The sequence below is a fragment of the Micropterus salmoides genome, unplaced genomic scaffold (assembly GCF_014851395.1).
Source record: "Micropterus salmoides isolate LMB-PRFRI ecotype aquatic unplaced genomic scaffold, ASM1485139v1 Ms_hic_scaffold_18, whole genome shotgun sequence".
In the NCBI taxonomy this organism is placed as follows: Eukaryota; Metazoa; Chordata; class Actinopteri; order Centrarchiformes; family Centrarchidae; genus Micropterus; species Micropterus salmoides.
In genome coordinates, this window is record NW_024040928.1 from 704,095 (window position 1) to 731,615 (window position 27,521).

Here is a 27,521-nt window from a genome sequence, read left to right on the forward strand (position 1 = left end):
CAGGGCCTCGCAATGGCCGCAAGCAGCCCCCTTGAGAGCTGCCTGGGCACGCGGCATCCCCAGACAGGAAACATGAGTGTCCCCAGCCATGATGTAGCGTGGGCATGCAAAGACACACTACCTGAACTGCTCACAAGCCATCTCCTCTGCTTCTCCTTCCAGGTAACTTCTTGTGGTAGCTTTCTTCTGTGTAGTCTCAAACATGCCAGAGTGCCTGCTGAATAGAAAAATGCTAATGTGTCCGGTGTGCTTTTATACGCCTCCAGTTAAGCCGTCACGCGCTACCGTTCTAGCAACGGCAATAGGATTGGAGTAGTTTCATTCATGATTTCAGCCCTGCCACGCCCAGAGGCGTTCCCATAGTGTCGTCTCCGACGAGTTCCCTCGAAGGGGAACTACGTGTAACACTGAGAGCAACTTAAAACCAGAGTCAAACTCATTGTGTGTTCACATACTGGGCCAAGTGAATTTCCAGTGAAAGTGGAATCCAAAAAAACAAATACTAACTTATAGTGATTTACAGAATTGTTGTTAATAATCACATGCTATGTTCATGGGTCATGCAGAAGTGTTGTGTTTGTTGTGTTTTTTTAACTGTTGATTGGGTGGGTGAGTAATTTCGCTGCACATGGGCAGTACGTAAAAAGGGACATGTTACAAGAGATCTGCAAGAGGGATGGATCATAACAAGTTTTTGACCATGTTTTTCAAAACAGGTTAGAGTAATTTTTGGTGGACTGCACTGGGCTGGTAATGGACCAGGCCTTTTGTAAACTCTGGATTAAAAGGTTCACTCAAACCTTTTCTTCTGGATTTTTTATGTACATTGGGTACTCCTGGATTGTGCATATGTGGTCATGCGCCGGCTTGATATACTAATTACAAAATAGTGGCCTTTGTAAAACAGCAACGATACTAATATTCTTCTGCTCAACTCCTATTCACACAAAGTTTATATACCATCATCACACAATATCACAAAATATTTTTTAGTAAGATAAGTGCATTGTGGGTTTGGCTCTGCACATGGGAATATAGAGTATATACATTCAGTATTCTGACAACAATGAACAACATATGAACACTGAAGCATTTCTTTTATTGTAACTGCAAGGATTGCAACAATGACAGACAGCTTGTGGGAAGTCATGTGACCTTGTACAGCAGACTATAAACAGCATCTGAGGTCTAAAGTGTGGCTCTGTCAGAAGAAGTGGAGAATGGATGGAGGCACTTCTATATCAGTGAAAGACAGTTTCCCTTTATCATAACATTAACACACCGAGGCTACTCAACACCTCAAGCTACATCAGAAAACAGCTAAATCATTTCCAGCTGTCCGTCTTTGAGATCAGGGCTCTGAGTTCAGATTTAAGGAATGCTCTGTGACAAAATCAGGGAGTGTTTCTTCGAAAATTCAATGAATTTTTTAATTATTTTTTATTCTCTTCAACTGGGTCTTGTTACTGTATGTCAATAAAGGTGATTCAAACTGAGAATGTAGGAGAACTTTTCTTCATAAAAAAAACAAAGTTGATTTCATCAAACTGACCCAAAAATGTTGTTACTTGTGTCTTGGATAATAGCAAGTCTCAACATTTACTCCTCATTTAACTTTTCAATATTGCCATTATATTATTCACTGCTGACACTAACCTACTGTACAACCACCATGTGTAACATCACATGAACATGACCTATAATTAGGAACATTAGATTTTTACAGGTACACGATAAAATGTCATTGGCTGAAGCTTATTTTGGTTCATAATTCCCATTATGTATATGTATGACCTAATTTCCTCCCCACCTAACAAACGTGAAGTGTCTCGCAATCATGACACACATTTTCAAGCATTCTAATTACTACTTCATTAGTACTGTATGTTGTTGAATGAATACAAATAACATGAAATGACATTTTAACCTCACTTATTTTTGTTTGACAAAATAATTTCAATTCAAGGTCCTCTTACAAGGACCTGTCCTTGGCTGCAGCCCCCCACGACCCTGTACGCAGGATAAGTGTTTGACGATGGATGGATGGTCCACTTACAAGCTAGTCTTCACCTGTTGTCCTGAAAAGGTTTCTGAGGGTTCAGAGCTTTTTTCATGAATTTTCGACAGTGAAATGTAGCTAAAAGCTCTGTGTAAGTGGTCAGGAATGAACGTCGGTGCTCAGACCATTCAGTTATATTTTTCTACTGCTAAATGAATACAGACCCATTACTGCTGTTGTGGGAGGACAGATTCAGATCAGAGCTGGTTTTGTCTTCTCAACTGTGAAATGGCTTTTGCAGTGATGCTTGTTTTACAGGTTAATAGACAGTTCCAATTCTCTAGAATGTTGTTTTCATTAAATCACTGTCACAAACGTCACGTTCCCATATCTGAAGTCAAAGCAAGCCCCAGCTAAAACAGCACTAACTGAAGGAATGTCACTTTATGACGAGTAGCCAAACAGAAGTATATACAAAGGTTCGGTCATGCAGGTCAGGTGAGGTCGTCTCCTCACTGATGATGTAAGACCAGATGTGATACTGAAGAGCAGATGAGACTTTAGTGCTAACAGCACAGAGGTGAAGCTGTGCTGGTGGAAATCCAGGTCCCGGTGCCCTGTCCTTCTCATGTCGTTTTACATTTGAAACCATTGCGTTGTTGAAAACATTGAAATAAAAATAAAGTACTCCTTTCATCCAAAAAAAAAGAGGTTTCACTTTCAGATACATGGCAGTAAAGTTTCTGCTCAGTTTTCCCTCTATTTAAACCTGCAGTGGTACTTTTGTGTCCCTCTTCTGACAGTGAGAACAATTACACCACACCGTGGACCTGATGTACAGGCTCTGCCTTCCAGTGCGGGAATGTCGCCCACTGTTTTTATGTTTATGCAAATGATAACTTCCGCCTGTATTTCTGCATGTTTTCAGCACACAGCACAGCACCTTTCCATGCTGATGGAATATTCTGAGCCTTAGTAAAGCAAAGACTATGTGTAGAACAGAAACAAAGCAATTTTCATTGGGTCCTGTCACTTTGTTGTTTATCTTTTTATTTCCATTTGGGATGAGAATGTTTGTGTTTTGGTACTACAGTTCCCATCATGCATTGAGTGATTTAAACAGGAACTATAATGTTGTGCCAAGTCGTAAGAAGGCGTAACCATGGACGTACAGACAACTGTCAGATGGATGATGAGGAGCCTGTCCTTTTTATGTCTACAAGGTTTCTGGATGTTTATCTGTAATGATGCAGATATCACTGTATGTGTGTGAGTTATGACTCGTTTCACACTAACTGCATTTATGTTCCAAGGTGTAATAACCAAGTGTCATCTTCAATGCTCCTCTTAAATGTAAAAATGTGTCTGTGGTACAAAGCACAGCTATTCTTCCACCAGCCTGGTGCTTTCTTCACTTCTGTTACTGCAACACACACACACACACACACACACACACACACACACACACAGAGTGTGTTGGGGGAACACAGACAGCCAATACTATCTGGAGGATGGAGGGATGTAGTCTATGGCATCACCGTCACACCAGTCCCATTCCTGCTCACACTCTGTCCAGCAGGATGGAGTCAGCCTCTGGTCCAGCCGGACTCAGTTCACACAGATAGAACAGCGTCTCCTCGCTGGCCTCCGCCTCCGTCAGAGGCTCCAGGCGGATCAGGGAGCTGCAGGCTGGCTTCGTCTCAAGGCTGGTGTCCAGCAACTCTGAGGGTGGCTCAGCCTCCACAGAGACACAGGGGCTGGACGAGGGCTGGAGGTGGGTGTTAGAGGAGCCGGTGCCCAGATCCACCTCTGAAGGAGGAGAGCAGCCATCGAGGAAGGCCAGCAGGGGGCAGGAGGTGTACTGGATCAGCTGCTTATCTGAACACAAGACACAGGAGGAGTCAGCATGGACTGTGTCCAACCAACACAGAAAATAACCACAATATAATAATCACCTAAACATTAGTGCACTCTCTGACTGTTGGATGGAGAACAGCAATAAGAATGTGCTAGACAGCGTTCTCCACCAAGATCAAACGTGGGAACATGTTTGGGAATAATGCTGTTCATCAGCTCACTCGGAGAACCCATGAAGCTGTTGTTGAGGCTCGCTGTGGGACTAGAATGAACACAATGAAGGAACAGTAACTGCTGTTCAGGCAGGAGCTTCAGTCTTGGTGCACTTGTACAAACTTGTAATCACAACAATGAGTGCAAATGTAAATAATATCTACAGGAATTGCAATAGCTAGCAAAAAAAAGCTCCTCACACTTATGTCAGATTCCACTGTGCTGACCGACTGGACAAGGGCACTTTACTTTATTTTTATCCTCCCATTTCAGGGAACTTTGTCTGAAGTAAAAAAAACTACTAGTAACATGAATCATTTCAGGTAATCGGCGAAGGAAAAGTGATAATTACAGTAGTGAGTAGTTGTGTTTCCAAAACACTGTTGTTGCTCATCAGTGGTCAAAGCAACCAGGTATCCAGGTAACTTCAGGAGTAGCTTTGTGACGTCGGGTGTAACTTCACGATTAACCCGTACTACCAAAGGTGGACAGGTGTTAACCGAGGTCTGTTGCTATTAGGGCTGGGTATCGAGTTCAGTACTTTTTTAGGCACCAACCGAATTGCCTCAATACCATCGAGTATCAAAAAATGTCTTGTCTTTCGGTACCAAATTTCGATACCTTAATGTTCTTGTTAACGCCAATCAGCCAATAAGCATGCAGCATGCTTGATGTGCCCAAATCTAAAAGTGATTGTAATTGGCTGTGGTGATGTAAACACTAGTTCATGCCGGTTACGCACTGACACGTGAATAAAATAAATATATAATTAATAAACAATGAAATTACATTATAAAAACTAAAGAAAGAGGAATAAAAACAACACAAACACAATATAGGCCTATGTTAAATTGAAAATATGTCTTGCTTTTTGACAAGCAGTAGAATTTTTCAAAGGAACAATTATTATAATAAATGATAATAATGTGATAATTAAATTACTTTATACAAACAACAATGGTTCTCCGTTTGTTGAGAATAAAATTGGTATCGAAAAAAGTATCGTTCGGTGTCGAGGTATTGTATCGATATCAAAAATCAATACCCAGCCCTAGTTGCTACGGCAATTTATGCTGTATCTCTAAAAACTGCTCAGAGCAGGTTATGTTCATGGTTAACTCGAAGTTACCCTGTGGACTACACACCACATCTGTACTCAGTGATAATGATGAGAAGTAGGATATTAATATACACCACTTCATAAAATCTGTTAGATTTCATCCTGTTTTCCTGATCCTGTTCCACTTTCTGATTTGTTCCACTGCGGTTGCAATGAAGTTCTGAACACAACAGCATTACGTTCAGACAGCGAGCCCTGCAGCCTCAGTGATTTTAGAGAGGAGATCTTAATTAACAGGCCAGTTTCATAAACCTGTTTTCATTTATATTGACTTATGTGTCTTCTTTATCCATGAGTTTACCATAGCTGCTCTGTCCGATGAAAACTCAGAGATTCAGTTTACAACAGTAACAGGAAAAGCAGCAAAGAGGAAGGTTGACATATTATTTCAACTTATCAAAATGGCATTCATGTAGATAAATGGTTCTGTATGGTCCAGGTAATTGGGTGTGCTCAACTCGCCTGTGTTGTCTTCCTCGATCCTGCCTTGGTTTAGCTGTGCTGTGTTCTCTTTGGAGCACACGCTCTCCTGAAAACACATGGAGACAAAATGATGAATACTGGCTCCACACCCAACAAAACAGAAGATTTTTCAAAAATAGATGTGGATTAAAGGACAGATCTTCATCTGATCCCTTACTGACGTGATTCCAGTGAGTCCTCATTCTGTGTGCAAGTGTAATAATATGTAGGCTGTCTATGTTACACAAATCAGTAGGAATGTAAGAGACTGTTTACTACAAAAAAAACTTTACTTGTATGACCTAAAGTATATACACATACAGTATGTCACAAAAGTGACACTTTGCTACAATGTAAAGTAGTAAGTGTATTGAGCTTGTATAGCAGTGTAATGTTGCAGTCCCCTCTAAATAATACATCACACCGCTGGCAACAAGTGAGGACACCCCTAAGTGAAAATGTCCAAATTGGGCCCAATTAGCCTTTTTCCCTCCCCTGTGTCATGTGACTCATTAGTGTTACAAGGTCTCAGGTGTGAGTGTTAAATTTGGTTATCGCTCTCACACTCCCTCATACTGGTCACTGGAAGTTCAACATGGCACCTCATGGCAAAAAACTCTGAGGATCTGAAAAAAAGAATGGTTGATCTACATAAAGATGGCCGAGGCTGTAAGAAGACTGCAGCTGCAGCACGGTGGTCAAGACCATACAGTGGTTCATCAGGACAGGTTCCACTCAGAACAGGCCTCGCCATGGTCGACCAAAGAAGTTGAGTTCACGTGCTCAGCGTCATATCCAGAGGTTGTCTTTGGGAAATAGACGTATGAGTGCTGCCAGCATTGCTGCAGAGGTTGAAGGGGTGGGGGGTCAGCCTTTCAGTGCTCAGACCATACACCGCACACTGCATCAAACTGGTCTACACGTCTGTCGTCCAAGAACGAAGCCGCTTCTAAAGATGATGCACAAGAAAGTCCACAGTTTGCTGAAGACAAGCAGACTAAGGACATGGATTACTGGAACCATACCCTGTGGTCTGATGAGACCAAGATAAACTTATTAGGTGATGGTGTCAAGCGTGTGTGGCGGCAACCAGGTGAGGAGTACAAAGACAAGTGTGTCTTGCCTACAGTCAAGCATGGTGGGAGTGTCCTGGTCTGGGGCTGCGAGCAAATTTACACTGTTATACAAGCTGTACACTCACTACTTTACTTTGTAGCAAAGTGTCATTTCTTCAGTGTCGTCACATGAAAAGATATAATTAAATATTTACAAAAATGTGAGGGGTGTACTCACTTGTGAGATACTGTACATATTATGCTCTTCTAGACAGTTTTTAATCCTCTCTAATGTTTAATCATTACTTTCTACTTTCCAACTGCTGTATTTTCCTCTTATAGATGAAGGTCACGCTCATCATCGGGCTACCTTTGCCTTACGTGGAGTAGACACGCTTATCCACAGTGCTGAGCAAAATCGATTTGTTATGTTTTGAGTTTGAAGGGGTATTGATAAGGTGACTGTTTTTTGGTTTAGTGTCTAAGTGATATAATTTTACCTCATCAAAATCGATGCCAAACTGTTTTCCATAAAGCATGGCCTGAAAGTCCTCCAGACTGCAGTCAATGCTGTCCAGATAGTCCATCAACTCCACCCTGACACAGACACACACACAAACACACACAAGACCATGCTCCATCAGTAATCAACAACTCTTCACTTCCAATGTTTTAAGTATGACCAAATGGACTGACACCAAAGGGCAGTCTGTCAGTGTCACCACAACGCTGCAGTTATATTCTGGGTGGTATTATATTCCTTTTGGTTTTAGGTCTAAGAAAGGAGGCAGTTTCAGTTAAGGTTTTGCTTTCTCCCCAACTTGAATTTCTTTGTACTGTTGTACCAAAATGATTCTCTTTAATGTAAGGAAACACAAAATGGGTCACTGATGGGTGTGATGGAACATTGTTCAGAGAGATTTTATTCATCTGAATGAATAGGAGAGGTTTTAACCTCTTCAGGCAAAGAGCAGTACAGGATGCTGACCATTTACAAACCATTTTGGGGGCGGCTGTGGCTCAGGAGGTAGAGCGGGTTAGCCGTTAATCGGAAGGTCGGCGGTTCAATCCTGGCTCCCCCTGGTTGCAAGTCGAAGTGTCCTTGGGCAAGATACTGAACCCCGAATTGCCCCTGGCGGCTATTCCGCCAGTGTATGAGTGAGTGTGAATGTTAGTTTCCGTTTGAGCACTTAGGCTCAGTGTATGAATGTGTGTGACTGGTGAATGCAGATGTAGTGTAAAAGCGCTTTGAGTGGTCGAAAAGACTAGAAAGGCGCTATACAAGTACGGAGCATTTACATTTACATTTACAAACAAGGCACAGTTTAGCAGCTTCACAGGAAAAAGAGGAAACGTGTCCAGACCCTACTCTGCATGTTTTCTATTAAGGCAATGTTAATTTTTAACTCAGTTGAAGGCAAAGCAATCAAATGGCTAATCAGAACAATGATTCCTCTGAAAAACATTAGATCTGCACAGACATTCTGCTGTTAAACTTTTTTAAGCACTTTAAAGAATTTTAGGGTAGGTGCTTGGGAGCCTGCCTGCTGATTGGGAGATGCGGCTGTGGCTCAGGAGGTAGAGCGGGTTGGCTGCGGGTGGGCAAGATACTGAACCCTTGCCCCTGGCGGCTATTCCGCCAGTGTATGAGTGAGTGTGAATGTTAGTTTCCGTTTGAGCACTTAGGCTCAGTGTATGAATGTGTGTGACTGGTGAATGCAGATGTAGTGTAAAAGCGCTTTGAGGGGTCGAAAAGACTAGAAAGGCGCTATACAAGTACGGAGCATTTACATTTACATTACTTACTTGCCCAGCAGGTTGATGTTCTGTGATATTGCTCCGTTCTCGTTCAGTATGGAGTCCATCATCTTGACGGGGTCCTCCAGGCTCAGGCCTGAGGGTTTATTGATCTGCAGGGCGCTGCTGGTTGGTCCGCTGCTATCTAAAGCGCTCCTCTGGCTTTGGCCTGTTGTTGCGGACACACCAGCCTCTGTTTGTCTGATGTCACCTGTGCACATGGTGCTCACCTCCGTCTCTGCTGGCAGCACCGCACTGCCGCCCACCTCTACTTCCACAATTTCTATGTCACTGAGGGATGACATTTTCAAAAGATTTAATTTAAATAAATGTCTGTTAAGTCACTATCTATCACTAAATTAGTTATATGAAGTTGATGCTAATGCAGAGTGAACATTTCCTGCTGCAGCTTCACATTTAAAGCATTTATCTGGCAAAACATGAATAGACTTTATGAAGTAGGCACAGGGAAATGCACTGTGTTTGTTAGGGAGATTAGCACTGACCGCTACCGTTTGCCAGTTTAAAATACTGCAGGGAGTAATGGAGAGTCAGAAGCTGTAGACTGAACACCATGTTAACCAGCACTGTGCCTGCTGTCGGCACACTCAGGCCGTGTGCAGCAGTGTGATTTTACCCAATGGAAGAAGGCCAAATACTACCCAACATATTTCCTGAAACCACAATCGGTAGTAGAGCCCGACTGATATGGGTTTTTGGGATGCCGATATTAAAGTGAAAAAAAGCCGATATTAGGATTTCGAAAATAATTTGGATAGTAGACCCCTTTCCTGTATAAACATTTAAAATGGGCCGATATTGAATGCTGTTCTGGATGTGGGCTATAATACCTGCCGTGGCACCTGCCTCTGTTTATTATGGTATTTCCAGTGGCAGCTTGAGATGCCAAAGATTTTCCCTGAGATGCCACGGGACCTCCCGCTGTTTGTGTAAGTTAGGTTGCCACTGATTTACTGTGAGGTGCCCCATTATGGCACACATTTGACATCTGAAACATGTATTCAACATATACAGTGGTGCAGTGGTGCAGTGGTGGAAAGTTTGTGAACCCTTTAGATCAGGGGTATTCAATTAGAATTCAAAGAGGTCCAGTTAGAGAAAATTTCCTGAAGTCTGGAACTGGTCTGGAAGATCAAAACGACTAACTTGCGTTATCATCCAGTACCATAACCTATAGTTGTATCAACATATGTTTTTAGTCAACAACTGACTGTCAAGTTTTCACATCAAACTGAAGGGGTAATAAATAATAACTACTCTAAAGAAAAAGTGTAGTTTGAAGTGATGAAGTGCAGTCTTATGACAAATGAGCAGCTGTAATGCCTCCTCTTCTCTTTCACTCCCTCTTACAGAGCTACCACTTCCCTACTTTCTCTTGTTCAGTGAGCTCTAGTTTGTCCTGCCAGCTAGCATTGGAGATCTAAGAGATATTCTGGTTCTGAACTGCTCGTGGGAGGAATGTACATGTAAGAATCTGTACATTCTTGATTAAAAGCCATGTGAAATCTCTTTCCCCTTTCGTCTCCTCAATTCGTGTGAGTTTCCAAAACGTCTCTGGTGAATCTCACGGACTCGACTCGCAAGCATCAGAATGCACAGATTTGATTGGCTGAGCAGCATCACATGAGACGATTGAAGCACATGCGATTGGTCTGTGAGTTTCCTGTTCCGCTAAACCAGTACAGTAAATGCAAGAAAAGCTGCGCGGGTTAAAATAGAAACGCTCTGTCTCGTCTCAATAATAAATCGGCTGCGGTCTGCCTATTAGTGACCTCTGCTTTAGAATTGTCTGTATTTCTGCAGACATATGACCTAAAACAGGGGTATTCAATTAGATTTCAAAGAGGTCTAGTTAGAGAAAATTTCCTGAAGCAAAGGTCCGGAACATCAAAACGACAAACTTGCATCATTCAGTACTATAACCTATAGTTGTATCAACACATGTTTTTAGTCAACAACGGACTGTCAAATCAAATAATATTTCAGTCAGTTTTCACATCAAACTGGAGGGATAATAAATAACTATTCAAATACTAAATTCTAAATTTAAGTAAACTAAAGTGCCTAATTTTTAGACAAAATGTAATAAAAAGTGTAGCTTGAAGTGATGAAGTGTAGTCTTAACCAATTTTATAATAAACACTCAACACATCATAACAAATGAACAGCTGTAATGCCTCCTCTTCTCTTTCATTTCTTCTTACAGAGCTACCACTTTCCTACTTTCTGTTGTTCAGTGAGAAACGTGAGCTCCAGCTAGCATGTTGGAGATCTATGAGATATTCTGGTTTTGAACTGCCCGTGGGAGGAATGTACATGTAAAAATCTGTACATTCTTGATTAAAAGTCATGTGAAATCTCTTTTATCTTTCGTCTCCTCAATTCGGGTGTGTTTCCAAAACGTCTCTGGTGAATCTCGCGGACTCGACTCGCAAGCATCGGTATGCACAGATTGGATTGGCTGAGCAGCGTCACATGAGACGATTGGAGCACATGCGATTGGTCTGTGAGTTTCCTGGTCCTCTAAACCAGTACAGTAAATGCTAGAAAAGCTGCGCGGGTTCAAATAGAAACGCTCCGTCACGAGGTAGTAAGTCTCAATAATAAATGGGCTGTAGGTCGGCGGTCCGGAGAGGACGGCGGCTGGGTCCAGATCCGGACCGCGGTCCGCCTATTAGTGACCTCTGACCTAAAACATACTCAGATTTCAGTAAGTAATAGACAAAAATACTATACTTGTTTTAAAAGTATGTGAACTTTTGCTTTCAGGATCTCAGAAAAATAGTTGTTGATGCTTACCAGGCTGGAAAAGGTTACAAAACCATTTCTGAAGAGTCTGGTCTCCTCCAATCCGCAGTCAGACAGACTATGTACAAATGGAGGAATTGAAGATCACGGGGGAACCTAGGCTTACTAGGCAACAAAATGCCTCTCTAACAATAGCCATGTTTCCATCCAATTGTCATGCGAATTTTAAGCGTACTTTTGAAATGTCACAAAAAAGAATAACAAAAGATTGCGAAATATGTGTGTATCAGCTGGTTTGGAGCAAATAAACCACGCTACAGCAAGCGTCGTTATGTCAGTAGTTAACGTTACACATGGCTGTATAAATAAATAAATAAACAAGATATCTGGGTTCCAAACCAGAGACAAAACCAGTCACATGAACCTGATGACAATTGATCTTAGAAAAGTGGAGAGAGGTCCTCAGAAATGTGTTTCAAGCGGGCAAACTGCTACCAGCCATGTCTCCCCACGTAATGGGAATATCTGGTGTTATGCGAGTTTTGCATGCCTCCAGACAATTGCATGCACCTCCAAATAATGCTTTTAAATGCTATAATATCCTTTGTGGGGTTCATCAATGGGGATAAATGATTCTAAGTATATAGCCTATTCTATGAACCTTTAGAGTCGTTAATATTTTATTACAATATTTTGAGGATGGATGAGACCAAAACTTTCGGTTTAAATGAAAAGTTATGTTCAGCATATTCAACATTCCAGCATAATAACATGTTGATGGTGGTAGTGTCATGATCTGGGCCTGTTGTGTTGCATCTGGGCCAGACATTGTTGATGGAACAATAAATTCTGAATTTTAATAGCAAATTCTTAATGAAAGGTTCAGGACATCTGTCCATGTACTGAATAAGAGAACGTGGGTCATGCAGCAAGACAACTACCCTAAGCACACAAGTTGTTTAAGAAGAATAATGTGAAAATGATAGAAGGGTGAGGAAGTGAGCAGCTCATGTGAGGAAACCCACCAACATCCAAGAGTTGAAGCTGTTCTGTACAGAGGAATGAGCTAAAATTCCTCCAAGTCGATGAGCAGGATTGTTCAACTGTTACTGGAATGTTTAGTTGCAGTTATTGCTGCACACCAGGTACTATGAGCAAAGGATCACATGCTTTTACCAATCGCAGATATGCAACATTTGATAATTCTCAATGAATAAATGACCACAGATAATTTGTTTTATTTGTGGAATTTAGTTCTGTTGATCTACTTTGTGTGAAAATCCGAGTATGTTTAAGAATAGGTTATATTTGTACAGAAATATAGAAAATTCTAAAAGGTTCAGAAATTTCAAGCACCACCATATAGCATATTTCTAATGGCAATGGCCATAATATTATGAATTAACACAAGCTATGGCTGCAGAACATTAACCGTGAGGTCGTACGGTAAGAACAGGTTCCCAAGAGCAGTAGGCATGTAGAAAGTCCAAAGTCCAAAAACACAATTAAATTATAAAAGAACAGGCTGTCAACGCTGTCTTCTCGGGACGTCAGTCAGGTCTGTGAGGCCATATTTTCAATGTTCTGGCTGATATTGTACAACAGTATGCTTAAATCTTTTCATTTCAAGCAAAAACTATTAAAGTTAAAAAGAAAAAAAAAATTCCACAGCATGTGGCCTCCTTAATTTCTTATTGTGTCCCTCAAATTATTGACCACATACTCCACCGATGTTATTGAAAGACTGAAAGCTTCCTCTTTGCAAATGCTGATCACCCAGTGTTCACCTGATCATCAGTCAGGGGCACAGTGCTGGCTTTGTATGTGCGGGCATACTTGCTGAGGGCCATCAGGTCTTATTGCTGGCAGCTTTTCTGCTAACTTCAACTTTTTCAAGGTTTTCCTCATCTACGTGTTTTCTGAAAAATATATACACACATAAATACCCATTTGTTTTTACTCATAGAAGGAGCAGCTGCTCTCATAAAATAAAATAAATAATAAAATAGCAGGCTTAAAACAGCTTATTCGTGAAAGCTTTTCCTCTGTGAAAGCATAAATGTTGTAAACACATTTTTATAACTGTTTAACACTAATCCATGGAGGGAGGAACTGCTCAGGCACATTTGTGCACTAAAATGTTACCAAAATGTTTGTGGGATTACAGAGAACAACATTAGGATGCCAATGACAATGGTGAACAATTGGGTTTGGTGAAAGGAAACAAAAATCAATATCAGCCAGAACATTATATATGTAATATGGCCTCACAGACCTGACGCCCCGAGAAGACATTCTCAGCGTTGACAGCCTGTTTTTTTAAATAATTTAATTATGTGTTGCGTCACTTTGTGTTGAGTGGTGGGGATATCCGGGCTCAGATAAGGGGTGTGACAATGCACAATATTGGGTTCAAGAGAACAGGACGAGAAGTTATTTTAACGCTATTTTAAATGAATCTTCAATGCTGAAATATCTGATGTGACATTTTGTGCATTAAACACTTAAATTCCTGCATTCTGGAGAATTAAACCTTTCTCAAAGCACTTTCATTTGTTAACATTTCTTGTTGCAAACTATTTTTCCCAACATTTTTAACAAGATTTATTTTTGTTTAGATTTTATAGATTACTCCATTTACTGATGTAAGTTGCTTGATTTAATTAATGTTGACTATATTCTTATGTTGCATTCTGTTTCTAAGCTTTAACAGGAACTACATTACATGGTCCACCTTGCCTGTAAGTTAAAGTTAGTACCGGACAAGGTTGGCGGAGTGATATGACGAGGAAGCGATCTTTGACGGTTGCTGTGAATGTTCCGGGGTCGCGGGCTGGTGTTGGAGCATTAAACAAATGGACGCAGTTATCCTGAAGAAGTTGTCCCCGTGTTCTTATTTTACCCACGTCTACCCAGTACTACAGGTATAGTTAAAGTGACAAGAAAAACACAGCATTACATTATGCTTTCAAAAAGTGGAGAGGACAAAATCAGCCACTCAAAAAGTGGTGAGGACATGTCCCCAGTGTCAATGACACCTATGGTTTTTGGACTTTCTACAGACCTGCTGGACTTGAGGACCTTTTAAAATGTTCTTACCTTATGGATTTACAGTCAGTGTTCTGCAGCCATAGATTGTACATTTATGTTAATTCATAATATTATGGCGTTTGAAAAATATGATATATAGTGGTGCTTAAAGTTTCTGAACATTCAATGCGATTGAAAGTATGTATGTGCATTATATGTTGAATAAATGTTTAAGACTTGTATGGATTCTCTTCACTTGCATTACACAATGGGAGTGTTGGAATGTGGAATGGAAGAACAAAGATTCAAACAGTACATATGGTAAATCATTCTTTTGGCCAGATGATCTATATTATGACATTTTGTTTGTTGCCTGAGCTGCTAATGGTGCTTTCAGACCAAACGCAAATTTAATCCTCACGATGCTGTCTTCACATGAGTACATTTGCTGCAAGTGTTTACACACAACGCAAGAAGGCGATTAGAACAGGCGAAAATTTGCTTGAGTTGGAAATTTTCAACTCACGCGAAAGTCTTCGCGTAGCCAGCACTGCCCGACAGGAAATCGCGGCTCTACGCGTCTTTGCATTGACTTTGTATGTAAACTCACCGCCCCGAACACTTGCTTCGCTTTTGGTCTGAAAGCATAGTAAGAAGCTGACAGCAGTGTTAGAACCAGGTTAGAACAGAAGGGTATGCAGGTTTATTGCTGGGCTGAGGGTGAATTAAGATGAGTTAGATGTAACTAGGTTACAAGGCCTTAATAATAAAAAACACATAAATATGATAATAAATATAGTGCCAACAGTAACAACTCTGCACACACAATAATTACATAGGTCATTGGTTCCCAACCTTTTTCCTTGGCGCACCCCCTACTTTTATCTAAGAAAAACTGAGCCCCCCCCAACAGCTGACAAAACACGCATACAGAAAAAGATGATTTAATTACTTACTAATAGGAACAAATGGAGTCAAATGACACCTCCATGGCTCTTGGTTGGCCTTCACCAACAGTCTCCTGGTGTTTTGTTTCTTGGTATTGTTTAATACCAAGAAAAGGGGTTTATAAGGTGTAATATTTACAAAATAGTCTACCTATAGGCCTACAGCTTGCACTAAGTGTTTTCAACATATTTTACTTAGGTGGGCCGGACAGGTATAGTTGCACCTGCCAAAGTATATTTGGCAACCCACTTTAGCATTTTGTAGAGAAACAGTGAGGGAGAGGTCATCTGGTATTATGTCAACGGACACGCAGGAAATGTTACATTACGGCAGTGAACACACCACTGCAGTCACTCACCTAACGTTAAGTTTCAGTTTCGACTGAATCACGGGTGAGTTTATTAAACACAGCGACTTTATGAAACGTACTGCTGATGGAGAAAGTCAGCTGAGACACATACAGGCAGAGAGAGAAAGAAAGAGGCGGAGCAAGCTGGCGTGTTGCCGTGAGAGACCAGAGATGCAGGCTAGGTGTGTGTGAGTGTGGGGAGAAGAGCAGAGGAGCAGATTCAAGTAAATAAAGTAATCTAAGGTGAAAAATGACCTACAATAACCTACTGTTAATACAAATAGCCTACAATATGCACCGCTACCGAGCTCGCAGTTGCACTGTCTTAATGAGAGCTCAACAGTCCAATTAGCGGGTGTGTCGCAGTTCTGTCTCTCGGATCCGCGATACAAAAGTCCACGATCAGGTGTTGCGGATCCGAGAGACAGATTTTGGTCTGTTTCAAAACCATTACAGCCCTACTACAAGGTAGTCTGCCTACTATTTTCAGTGAGGAAAAAAGTGACTTTTGTATAAATTATCTAGTGTGTTATCACGATTTTTTAAAAATGTGCCTCAAAACAGATAAACAGATAAACAGATAAAGACCCAAGGTTGGGAACCACTGACCTAGGTTAACCTACAGTATATTACCAACTGTATTGCACCAAACAATGCGTTCATTAAACGTGACTCTTGCTGTTTACATGAATAAATGCACAATATTATATATTACATAATCAACTACTGTTGCTAACATATTTCTCTTGGTCCAGGTCTGGTATAACAGTTTATAGTGCTTGCATAATGTTACAGAATGACTGTTCTACTAGCTTGGGTTTTATTTATTTATTTTTATATATATTTTATTGAGTATCAAAGAGACAAGTGTCTACAAAACAAGTAGCCAGAGAAAGGTACAGTGCTCATTTTTATCATTTTCTATTCCCCACCTCTATTCTGAGGTCCCACCCCAACCCCACTCCGTCTCTGGGTAATAGTGGGAGCAGAAGAACATGTATACTATTTCAGTGTTTGCATTGAATAAGCCTGTGTCGGGCACAGATTGAGGAGTTGTGAGCTAGCTGGAGGATATTGCGCCACTGGTTGTCCTCCATGTTGAGCCCCAGATCCTGTTCCCATACTATTCTGGTTTGATGAGGAAAAGTTGAAGTGAATATGAGAGATATTCCCTCTCCGTTTGGGGTCTGCCATAAAAAGAGTGTCGATTAATGTTTTAGGGGGAAGGGTCGGGAAATGGGGATAATGATTCTGTAATAGTCGATAAATCAGGGAAGGGCATAAAAATGCCATTATTGTACAAATCTTTAATTGACCCTATACCCCTGTCAGACCAAAGCTGAAAGGCAGAATCTGTTGTGGATGGCAAAAAACTGTGGTTCCAGTATGCTGGGGCAAGAGTAGAGGGCTCCTGCCGGTCAAAATGTTTTCTAAATTGTTGCCATATCTTGAGAGACTGAGTAACCACAGGGCTAGTGCTGACAGCAGTAGTGGGAGCGGGAGACCGAGAGAACAGCCATGATCGTAGTGAAGTTTGAGTGGAGGCAGTCTCCATAAGGAGCCAGGTGGGACAGTCGTTGGAGGGTTCGTCTATCCAATACATAAGTTTTTGAATGTTGGCTGCCCAGTAATACTGTATAAAGTTGGGAAGAGCAAGACCCCCCTCTCGTTTAGGTAGCTGCGGGACCTTTTCCCGCATGCGTACCGGTTTGTTGGCCCAGAGAAAGTTCGATATTGATCTATCCAATTTTGCAAAAAACTTTTTTGGAATTAGTACAGGAATATGTTGAAACTGGTAGAGGAATTTAGGTAAGACGGACATTTTGATAGGGTTCACCCTGCCTGCCAAGGATAGAGGTTACGTGGACCACCTATGAAAATCCTTTTCAACCTTCTTGAGCAGGGGAACAAAACTGCTGTTGAAAGTGTCTTTTAGGGGACGACAATACCTAGGTATTTAAATCCCGTGTCTCCCCGTTTAAAGGGGGCTACATTGCTTGACAGACGCCCCACCAGGTTGTTAATCGCAAACAGTTCACTCTTCTCAAAATTAAGTTTATAGCCCGATAGTAGTTCAAATTGGTGTAAAATGTCTAGCACCTTTGGTAGTGATGAAATAGGGTTAGACACATAAAGAAGCAAGTCGTCGGCATACAATGACAGCTTATGTGTTGTTCCAAAGCGGGAAAAACCTTCAAATTCCTCCTCGGAGCGTAGCCAGACAGCCAATGGCAATAGCAAATAATAACGGAGACAGCAGGCATCCTTGTCTTGTGCCACGGTGAAGTTGAAAGAGGTGGGAGGTTGTGTTGTTTGTTCGCACAGACGCTACGGGGGTTGAATATAACTGCTTAACCCATGAGATGAACCCCAAACCCAGGCCAAATCTTTCCATTACTTCGAAGAGAAAGTCCCATTCCACCCTATCGAATGCTTTCTCGGCATCCAGCGACACTACTGCCTCTGGATCGCATGAGCTACATATGTTAAGTATGTTGAAAAGTCTTAGTGTTGTGGGAAGACTGCCTCCCCAGCATGAAGCCTGTTTGATCTGGTAAGATGATCCCTGGTAGAACATGTTGGAGGCGCAGCGCCAAAACCTTTGACAAACTCTAATCTACATTTAACAGCAATATGGGTCTAAAGCTGCTGCAAATTAGAGGGTCTTTATCTTTTTTCAGGAGAAGAGTGATTGTAGCATTAATCAAAGTTTGGTTGAGACGGCCAAGTGACAGGGCTTCATTATATATGTCACGCAGAAATGGAGAGAGGAGTGGGGCAAACCACTTGTTAAATTCGACCATAAACCCATCCGGACCTGGCAACTTGCCGCTGTGTAAAGCCATGATCGCGATCATAATCTCAGTGATGTAATTGGCCCACCAACGCCCTCAGCCAGCCCGCTATCAATCCTAGGAAACTCAATAGTGTTTAAACATTCCTATCCAAGTCAACTTGTGTGTGATCAGAGGAGTATAAATCTTAATAAAAATGGGAGAATGTTTCATTTATGGAGATTTGGTCAGTGTGGACAGCCCCTGATGAGCATTTAATACTCGTGATGAGCCTCGACATGGCTGCAGCCCTCGCTTGCTGGGCCAGAAGCTTGCCAGCCTTCTCCCCAGATTCAAAGACTCGTCTAGACTTGAGCAATCGTAATTCTGCCTCGTTGGTGGTCAAAAGGTTGAACTCTGCTTGAAGCTGCCAACGTTTTTTGTAGAGAGACGGTTCAGGGCGGTTGGCATAGCTGCTGTCAATGTCCCGAAACTTTTGCAACAGCTCCAATTGTCTGGCTCTAGCTAACTTCCTGAGATCGGATGAGTAGGAAATAACCTGACCCCTCAAATAGGCCTTAAAAGCTTCCCACAGAGTTCCTCTGGACACCTCTGATGTGTCATTCACTTCAAAAAATAGCAGTATGTTTGACTTCATGGCGTTTACAAATAAGTCATCGGCAAGTAGATTAGAATTGAACCGCCATTGTGTGAAATTGGGGTTGTAATCGGGAAGGTTTATATCTAACGAGGTGGGAGCATGGTCTGAGATTACTGATATTATGGTAGTCAGTAAGCCAGGAAATAAATTGTTCATCATCCCAGTTAGATGCATAAATGCTCACCAAAACAACCTGCATATTACACAGTTTGCCTGATCTAATGACAAGCCGGCCAGCGGGGCCCGTTATAATATTTTCAGGTTCAAATGAAATGTCACTACGGATTAGAATAGCAGCACCCCTTGCCCTGACACCGAACTTCGAGTGGTATAGGCGATTAAATCTGCCTCTTTTAATACGCAAAATCTCATTGCTACAAAGATGTGTCTCTTGCAAGAATACTATGTGCCCACGTAGAGCTTGAAGATGTGACAATCTTATTTATCTTGGTAGCACGATTTGCCCCCCTTAACATTCCAAGATATGTACGTACGTAACGTAAATACAGTAAGATTGTTATTCACGTCGGCGGTAACGACTCCCGGTTACGCCAATCGGAGGTCACTAAGATTAATGTTGAGTCGGTGTGTACATATGCAAAAACAATGTCGGACACCGTAATTTTCTCTGGACCCCTGCCAAATCTGACCAGTGATGACATGTATAGCCGCATGTCGTCATTCCGCCGCCGGTTGTCGAGGTGGTGTCCAGCAAACGATGTGGGCTTTGTAGATCATTGGCAGACTTTCTGGCAGACCTGGTCTGATTCGGAGAGACGGCATCCATCCCACTTGGGAAGGAGCAGCTCTCATTTCTAGAAATCTGGCCAAGTTTATTAGTGGACCAAATCCATGACAACCGGGAGTTGAGACCAGGAGGCAGAGTCGCAGTCTAACACACTTCTCTGCCCTTCTAATTCAGCAGTTACCCACCCAAACCCTACGCAGAGTCGCAGTCTAACACACTTCTCTGCTCCTCCATTTCAGGAGTTACTTAGTGAAAATTCTATAGTGACGGTGTCTGCCCCCCGACCATCGAAATTATTTAAATCAAAGGTAAAGAGAAGAGGAGCTGTACATAAAAACCTCAAAAATATTAAAACCACAAGAGCAATACTGCAAACTAATAGGAAAATTAAATGTGGACTCTTAAACATCAGATCTCTCACTTCTAAAGGTGTACTAGTATATGAACTAATATCAGATTATGATATTGATTTGTTTTGTCTTACTGAAACCTGGCTGGGTGATGGAGAATATGTTAGCCTAAATGAATCCACCCCTCCCAGTCATATTAATACTCACATTCCTCGAGGCACAGGCCGAGGAGGTGGAGTTGCAGCTATCTTCGACTCTAGCCTACTAATCAGCTCTAAACCTAAACTAAACTATAACTCATTTGAAAGCCTTGTTCTTTTGCACCCAAGTTGGAAATCACTGCAACCAATTCTTTTCGTTATAGTGTTAGAGTTTTTGTCAACTTTAGTCCTTAAAACGGACAAAGTTATTATTGTAGGGGATTTTAATATTCATGTGGACGTTGAGAATGACAGCTTCAGTACTGCGTTTATCTCTCTGTTAGATTCCATTGGCTTCTCTCAGAGTGTTCATGAACTGACTCACTGTTTTAACCACACCCTCGACCATGTTTTGGTATATGGTATTGAAATTGAAAATTTAGTGCTGTTCCCACAGAATCTCTCTTTGTCTGACCACTGTTTGATAACTTTTGAGTTTGTATTGCTGAACTACACGCCATTGGGCAAAAATTTCTATACAAGACGTCTGTCTGATAGTGCTGTAGCTAAATTTAAGGATGCGATTCCATCAGCTCTAAATTCATTATCAAGTCACAAAGTAACGGAGGACTCCTATGCTAATTTCAGTCCCTCCCAAATCGATCATCTTGTTGATAGTGCTGCAGGCTCACTGCAAATGACACTCGACTCTGTAGCCCCTCTAAAAAAGAAAATACTAAAACAAAGACGGTTAGCTCTATGGTATAATACTGAAACTCGCAAATTAAAGCAAATATCGCGGAGACTTGAGAGGAATTGGCGTTCCACCAAACTGGAAAATTCTCGTTTAATTTGGCAAGATAGTCTTAAAACTCTCTAGGCTCTCCGTAATGCCAGAGCAGCGTACTACTCGTCATTAATAGAGGAAAATAGGAACAACCCCAGGTTTCTTTTCAGCACTGTAGCCAGGCTGAGAGTCACAGCTCTATTGGACCAAGTATTCCCGTAGCTCTCAGTAGTTACGATTTCATGAGCTTCTTTAATGATAAAATTCTAGCTATCAGAAACAAAATTCACCAAGACCTGCCCTCAACTGGCACCAACTTATCTCTAAACTCAGGAACCTTAGAAATAGCTGTAGAACCACATATATGTTTAGACTGTTTTGCTTCCCTCAATCTTTACCAACTTCAATGATTTCTTCATCTAAGCCATCAACCTGCCTCTTAGACCCCATCCTGACTAGGTTGCTTAAAGATGTTTTACCCTTAGTCAGCACTTCTATACTAGATATGATCAATCTATCTTTATCAACAGGCTATGTACCACAGTACTTTTGAACCTCTTTTGAAAAAGCCCAAACTTGATCCGGATGTTTTAGCCAACTATAGACCTATATCTAACCTTCCCTTTCTCTCTAAGGTTCTGGAGAAAGCAGTTGCTAAACAGCTGTGTGACTTTCTACAGAGCAATAGTCTATTTGAGGATTTTCAGTCAGGATTCAGAGCTCATCATAGCACAGAGACAGCACTGGTGAAAATTACTAATGACCTCCTTATTGCATCAGACAAAGGACTTGTCTCTGTACTGGTTTTATTAGATCTTAGTGCTGCAATTGATACCATTGACCATCAGATCCTATTGCAGAGACTGGAACATTTCATTGGAATTAAAGGAACCGCTCTAAGCTGGTTTAAGTCCTATTTATCAGATCAGTTTCAGTTTGTACATGTTAACGATGAGTCCTCCATGCATGCCAAAGTTAGTCATGGAGTTCCACAAGGATCTGTCCTCGGACCAATCGTCTTCACTTTATATATGCTTCCTTTAGTCAATATTATCAGGAAATATTTCATAAGCTTTCATTGTTATGCAGATGATACTCTATCGATCAAACCAGATGAAATTCATCAGTTAGCTAAACTTCAAATGTGCCTTCAGGATGTTAAAATCTGGATGACCTGTAATTTTCTAATGTTAAACTCAGATAAAACTGAAGTTGATTCAGAATGCTGCAGCACGTGTTCTGACAGGAACCAGGAAAAGAGATCATATTTCTCCTGTTTTAGCTTCTTTGCATTGGCTTCCAGTAAAATCCAGAATAGAATTTAAAATCATTCTTCTTACCTACAAAGCTCTTAATGGTGAGGCACCATCTTATCTTAAAGAGCTCATAGTACCTTACTACCCCACCAGAGCACTGCGCTCCCAGAATGCAGGGTTACTTGTAGTTCCTAGAGTCTCCAAAAGTAGACTAGGAGCCAGAGCGTTCAGCTATCAAGCTCCTCTCCTGTGGAACCAGGTTCCAGTTTGGGTTCAGGAGGCAGACACCATCTCCACATTTAAGAGTAGGCTTAAGACTTTCCTCTTTGATAAAGCTTATAGTTAGGGCTGGCTCAGGTGAGTCCTGAGCCATCCCTTAGTTATGCTGCTATAGGCCTAGACTGCCGGGGGATTTCCTATGATGCACTGAGCTCCTCTCTACTTTCTCTCCCTCTGTATGCAACCTCATCCAATTATTGCATGTTACTAACACAACTTTTCCCCTTTCCGGTAGTCTTGTGCTTTCTCGTCCCTCTCCTCTCTCCTCCAATCACTTCCTGCAGGTTTTCTGGCTCTGGAGCTGTGGAGTCTGAATCTGTGGCTGCGGGTCACCTGCTGCCCCCGTGTTCCTGCTCGGCGCCCTCTACTGCAACGACTATTGTTACTAGTCCTATTATTATTATTGTTATTATAATCATTAACATTACGATTGTTATCATTATAACACTATTATAAATATCTATACCATTTTTCATTTAGTCTATAGCAACATAATTTACTGTCTGTACCTCTGTGTGTGTATATTGTGTAGGCTGCCTGCCTCCCTCCTCTCTCTCTCTCTCACCCCACCCCCCCGCCCACCCTGTGCCATGGTTCTACTCGAGGTTTCTGCTTCTTAAAAGGAAGTTTTTCCTTGCCTCTGTCGCCTAGTGCTTGCTCTTGGTGGGAACTGTTGGGCTTCTGTAAATAACATCATAGAGTATGGTCTAGACCTGCTCTTTTATGAAAAGTGCTGTGATTTGGCGCTATATAAATAAAATTGAATTGAATATGAAGCGAATGTTGTTCATAGTCGACAGAGATCAGTCATATATGTTACACTGAGTCAATTTGTAATTGTATTGTCCATTGCGCTGAAAGGCGAAAGAAAGGAAAAACAAACAAACAAAAAAAAAACCCCAATGAAATAACAAAGGAAAAAGAAAGAAAGAAAGCCAACAAAACGGAACTGGTCTTTCACTGATGAGAGACGCCATCTACTCCCGTTGTCACAAGCCTCAGCCTAGCTGAGTATAGCAGAGAGGGCCCAATGTTGTGGCTGTATAGCTGGCTCATGACCTCCTTATACTCAGCATGCTGCTCCATCACCTCGGGACAGTAGTCCTCATATATGTAAACAGGCTTGTCTCTATACTTGAGTTCACCTCGGTGTTTGTGGGCAGCTCGGATAATTAAATCCTTCGTCTGGAACTTGTGGAAACGTACAATCACAGCTCTAGGTCTCTCCCCCGAACCCGGTTTGGGTCTGAGAGCGTGATAAGCCCCATCAAGATCCAGAGGGGAAGAGAGCACGTCCTTACCCAATATTTCTACCAGGAGGTCTTAGAAGAACGTTGGTTGGGCTCCCTCAACTGACTCGGGTGCTCCTGTCAAGCGAAGATTCCACCGTCTGCTTCTCCCTTTCAGATTAGTGAGTTTGGCTTTCATCTGGGCATTGTCATTAGCCAGGTCAACCAGCGTAGACTCCAGGGACTGCAGCTGGTTTAGGCCCGACTCTAGGTCGGAGATGCGTTGCTCATGGTTGGGCACTGTGTTCTGTATCCCGTCTAGCTTGCAATCAATAACAGCTAGCTTGCTTTCGAACCTAACGACTAGCAAGTCGGGTTTGCTTATCAGGTCGGCGCGCAGCTCCGCTAGCATGCTAGCCAAAGTAGCATTGTCAATGTTGGCCGTACCGACCGGGTACGCTTCGGACTGTTCTGGCTTTTTCGTTTTTGCTGGTTCTGTGTACCATGCTGGTGGACACAATGTGGTCTCCAACAGTTTGTTACTTTGTTTTGGGTAGGTTAAACGACGTAAGTTGAGTAACTAAACAAAGTGCTGCGTGGTGGAGACAGAGGAAAACACTGCTACTCCATGCTGTTCGCCAACCGGAAGTCAGCTTGGCTTTTATTTTAATATAGGCCTACTTACTATTACCCAGGTAAATCTGTGGCTTCCCAGGTTGCCTCCGGAAACACCACATAAACGGCAATAGGTGCTGTGGCAACTCACGGTAATGCAGTGGCAACCTACCTAACGTACACAAAAAGCGGGTAGCTGTTTGTCAGTTGTTTGATAAATGGCTATTAAAACCACTGTTGGGTATTGTTTTACAATCCTGTACCAAAACCAGTACCCTTAATGCCCTACCTTCCTTCTTTCTTACAGTGCAGACGCTTTGCTGCTTGCTCTTGCCTCTGCTTGCATTCTTTTGCTTAAACTCTTTTTTTTTTTCCCTGCTAGAAATCAGCAGCTCTTGGATACATTTAAATCACTGGGACTGTCAGATAAAGTAGGCTCTTATCATACTTTAAACACTTTTATGATCTTAGTGCTATGCGAGTGCGGCCTATCAATAGCACTAGCCTGTACTGCAGTGACTGGAGCTATAGCTAACGCTAATTAGCAACAAGATGCCCCCCTTCTCCACGGACAACTTCTACAAACTTCTACAGAAAATCACTGTGCTGGAAACCAAGATCCACAGGTTAGAAGTGAATGTGGAAGTGAATGGAATGTGGGAATAAAGAAAGCCTTTATACTGGGTAATAACAAACCTCCCCAACAACCGAGTGTGCAACAGCAGAACAGATTTTCACCACTATTGCAGGACCCTGGATCTCCGTCTGATGACCTGGATAACATCCCATCCTCACACAGAAGGATAAGGACTGAGAGTAAATCAGAAAGTAAAAGGCTGCAGGGAAAGCTAACGCCTGGGCCTCAAACTCTGATTGTGGGTGACTCTGCTGTAAACGATGTAACACCACCAAAATACTCTAATAAAATCATTGATTAAAAATGTTTTTCCTGCCAAAGACCTTAATATTAATTAATAATATTAATAGACAGACTTGAAAACTCGGTTGGACTTTCTGGCACAGTACTAAACTGGTTTGAATCCTACTTAAAGGACAGGGACTACTTTGTGTCTATAGGTAATCACACAAATCTGAGCTGACAAAAATCCATTCTGGGGCCTCTTTTGTTTAACATTTACATGCTTCCGCTGGCTCAGATTATGAAAAACAACAAAATGTTACCACAATTATGCAGATGACACACAGATTTATATAACCCTTCACCAGGGGACTATGATCCCATATGGGTGCTGAGTAACTGTATTGAGCTTATTATTAAGTTATTGTTTTTGGAGCCAGGGAGGAACGATTGAAAGTCAGTGCTCAACTTCAATCTGTAATGTTAAGAACAACAAATCCAGCCAGAAATCTTGGTGTAGTCATGGACTCAGACCTGAATTTGAGGAGCCACATTAAGACAATTACAAAGTCAGCCTACTATCACCTGAAGAATATATCAAGGATTAAAGGACTTATGTCTTAGCAAGACCTGGAAAAACTTATCCATGCATTCATCTTCAGTCGACTTGACTACTGTAACGGGGCTCCCTAAGAAATCCATCAGACAGCTGCAGCTGATTCAGAACGCTGCTGCTCGAGTCCTCACTAAGACCAAAAAGGTGGATCACATCACTCCGGTTCTGAGGTCTTTACATTGGCTTCCTGTATGTCAAAGAATTGATTTCAAAATCCTGCTGTTAGTTTATAAAGCACTAAATGGTTTAGGGCCAAAATACATTTCTGATCTTCTGCTTCGTTATGAACCATCCAGACCTCTCAGGTCGTCTGGGGCAGGTTTGCTTTCTGTCCCCAGAGTCAAAACTAAACAAGGAGCAGCGTTCAGTTATTATGCTCTGTATATTTGGAACAAACTCCCAGATAACTGCAGGTCTGCTGAAACTGTCAATTCTTTTAAATTAAGACTGAAGACTTTTCTTTTTACCATTGCTTTTAATTAAATATTTACACGGTGAGAAATGAGTAGGTAATTGAGTGAAAACATAATGAGAGTGAGATTGAACAGAGTGAAGGAAGTGGTCTTAAATCTCGCGCCCGAGTGATTTGCAGGACCCTCTGTCCACCTGTAAACGTGCAGGTGGGTCCAGAGTATAACTGGATCAAAGTGGCCTGCTTCCCTTTTATCCCTGCTGTGACATCACAGGGACGAAAGCTAAATGCGACTCAAATAACGCTCCCCAAGCAGCTAGTCCAACATGCCCTCAAAAACACCAATGGAAAAACACTGAGCTGCAGCACACACTTCCTCTCCCTTTTAAACACTAGATACCCTCCAGGCAGTCTGTGGACAAAAAGTTGTTACTGTGATGTAGAGACAGAGCTTAGTTAAAACTTTATGGATGGAAAAATACTATTATATAGAATACAGTCCCTTCACGTTCCATGTTGCCAAACTGGTCGGCAACATGTAGCCTATAGCTGAATCGAAGCGGTTTAAGCCTAGTTCACACTACACGATTTTTAGCCCCATTTGCTGCTCGGCGACCATCAAGCTGTGATCGGGGGTAAATCAGTTGTCCATCTGCAGTCGCCAGTCGTTATGTGTGAGCTACACAAGCACACATCAAAATGGCTCCCCGACACATTTCTGACACATCGCCAACGTCTGCCAGATATCTAGCATGCCAAATATCTGGAAGAGTCGGCCGACTTGATATCTATATCCAGCCAATGAGAGCAGGCAGCTACTTTTCACTGCAAAACTTTTTTTTTTTTACTCACCTCCAGCTCTCTCTGTAGCTCAGACGATCCCTGCTAGCTGTGTGAGCTAATCCATTCTTACACCTAGATTCTTTGTCTTTATGATTGGTATCTTTATAATAACAAACAACAGCTGTTTCGTGTGTAGGTTCGTGTCATTTCCCGTTTCACATTTCACGTGTGTTTTCTTGACGAAACGTGGTTTGGAGACCAGCGCCAGGTGACACAGCCGCTGTCAGCTTGTGTGGTGTGTGTCCCCCTGTTACCGATCAGTCACATAGTGTTAACGGCACAACGACTTCAAGACTCCCGTCAAAAGACGGCAAGTTGTATAGTGTGAACGGCACGGCCATCGCCCGACGCTG

General features: G+C 41.9%; 1 protein-coding gene across 1 annotated transcript in view; it reads right to left on the reverse strand.

The window, feature by feature from the left end:
- Positions 1 to 1,078: 1,078 nt before the first annotated feature.
- Positions 1,079 to 27,521, reverse strand: part of hsf2 (heat shock transcription factor 2) — a 43,024-nt gene continuing 16,581 nt past the window's right edge. Inside the window, exons 9-12 of the mRNA XM_038726343.1 lie at positions 8,513 to 8,794; positions 7,207 to 7,303; positions 5,652 to 5,718; positions 1,079 to 3,877 (exon numbers count right to left, since the gene is read on the reverse strand). Of these exons, the coding sequence (XP_038582271.1) occupies positions 3,561 to 3,877; positions 5,652 to 5,718; positions 7,207 to 7,303; positions 8,513 to 8,794 (763 nt within the window). The 3' untranslated portion in view covers positions 1,079 to 3,560. The remainder of the gene's footprint in view (positions 3,878 to 5,651; positions 5,719 to 7,206; positions 7,304 to 8,512; positions 8,795 to 27,521) is intronic.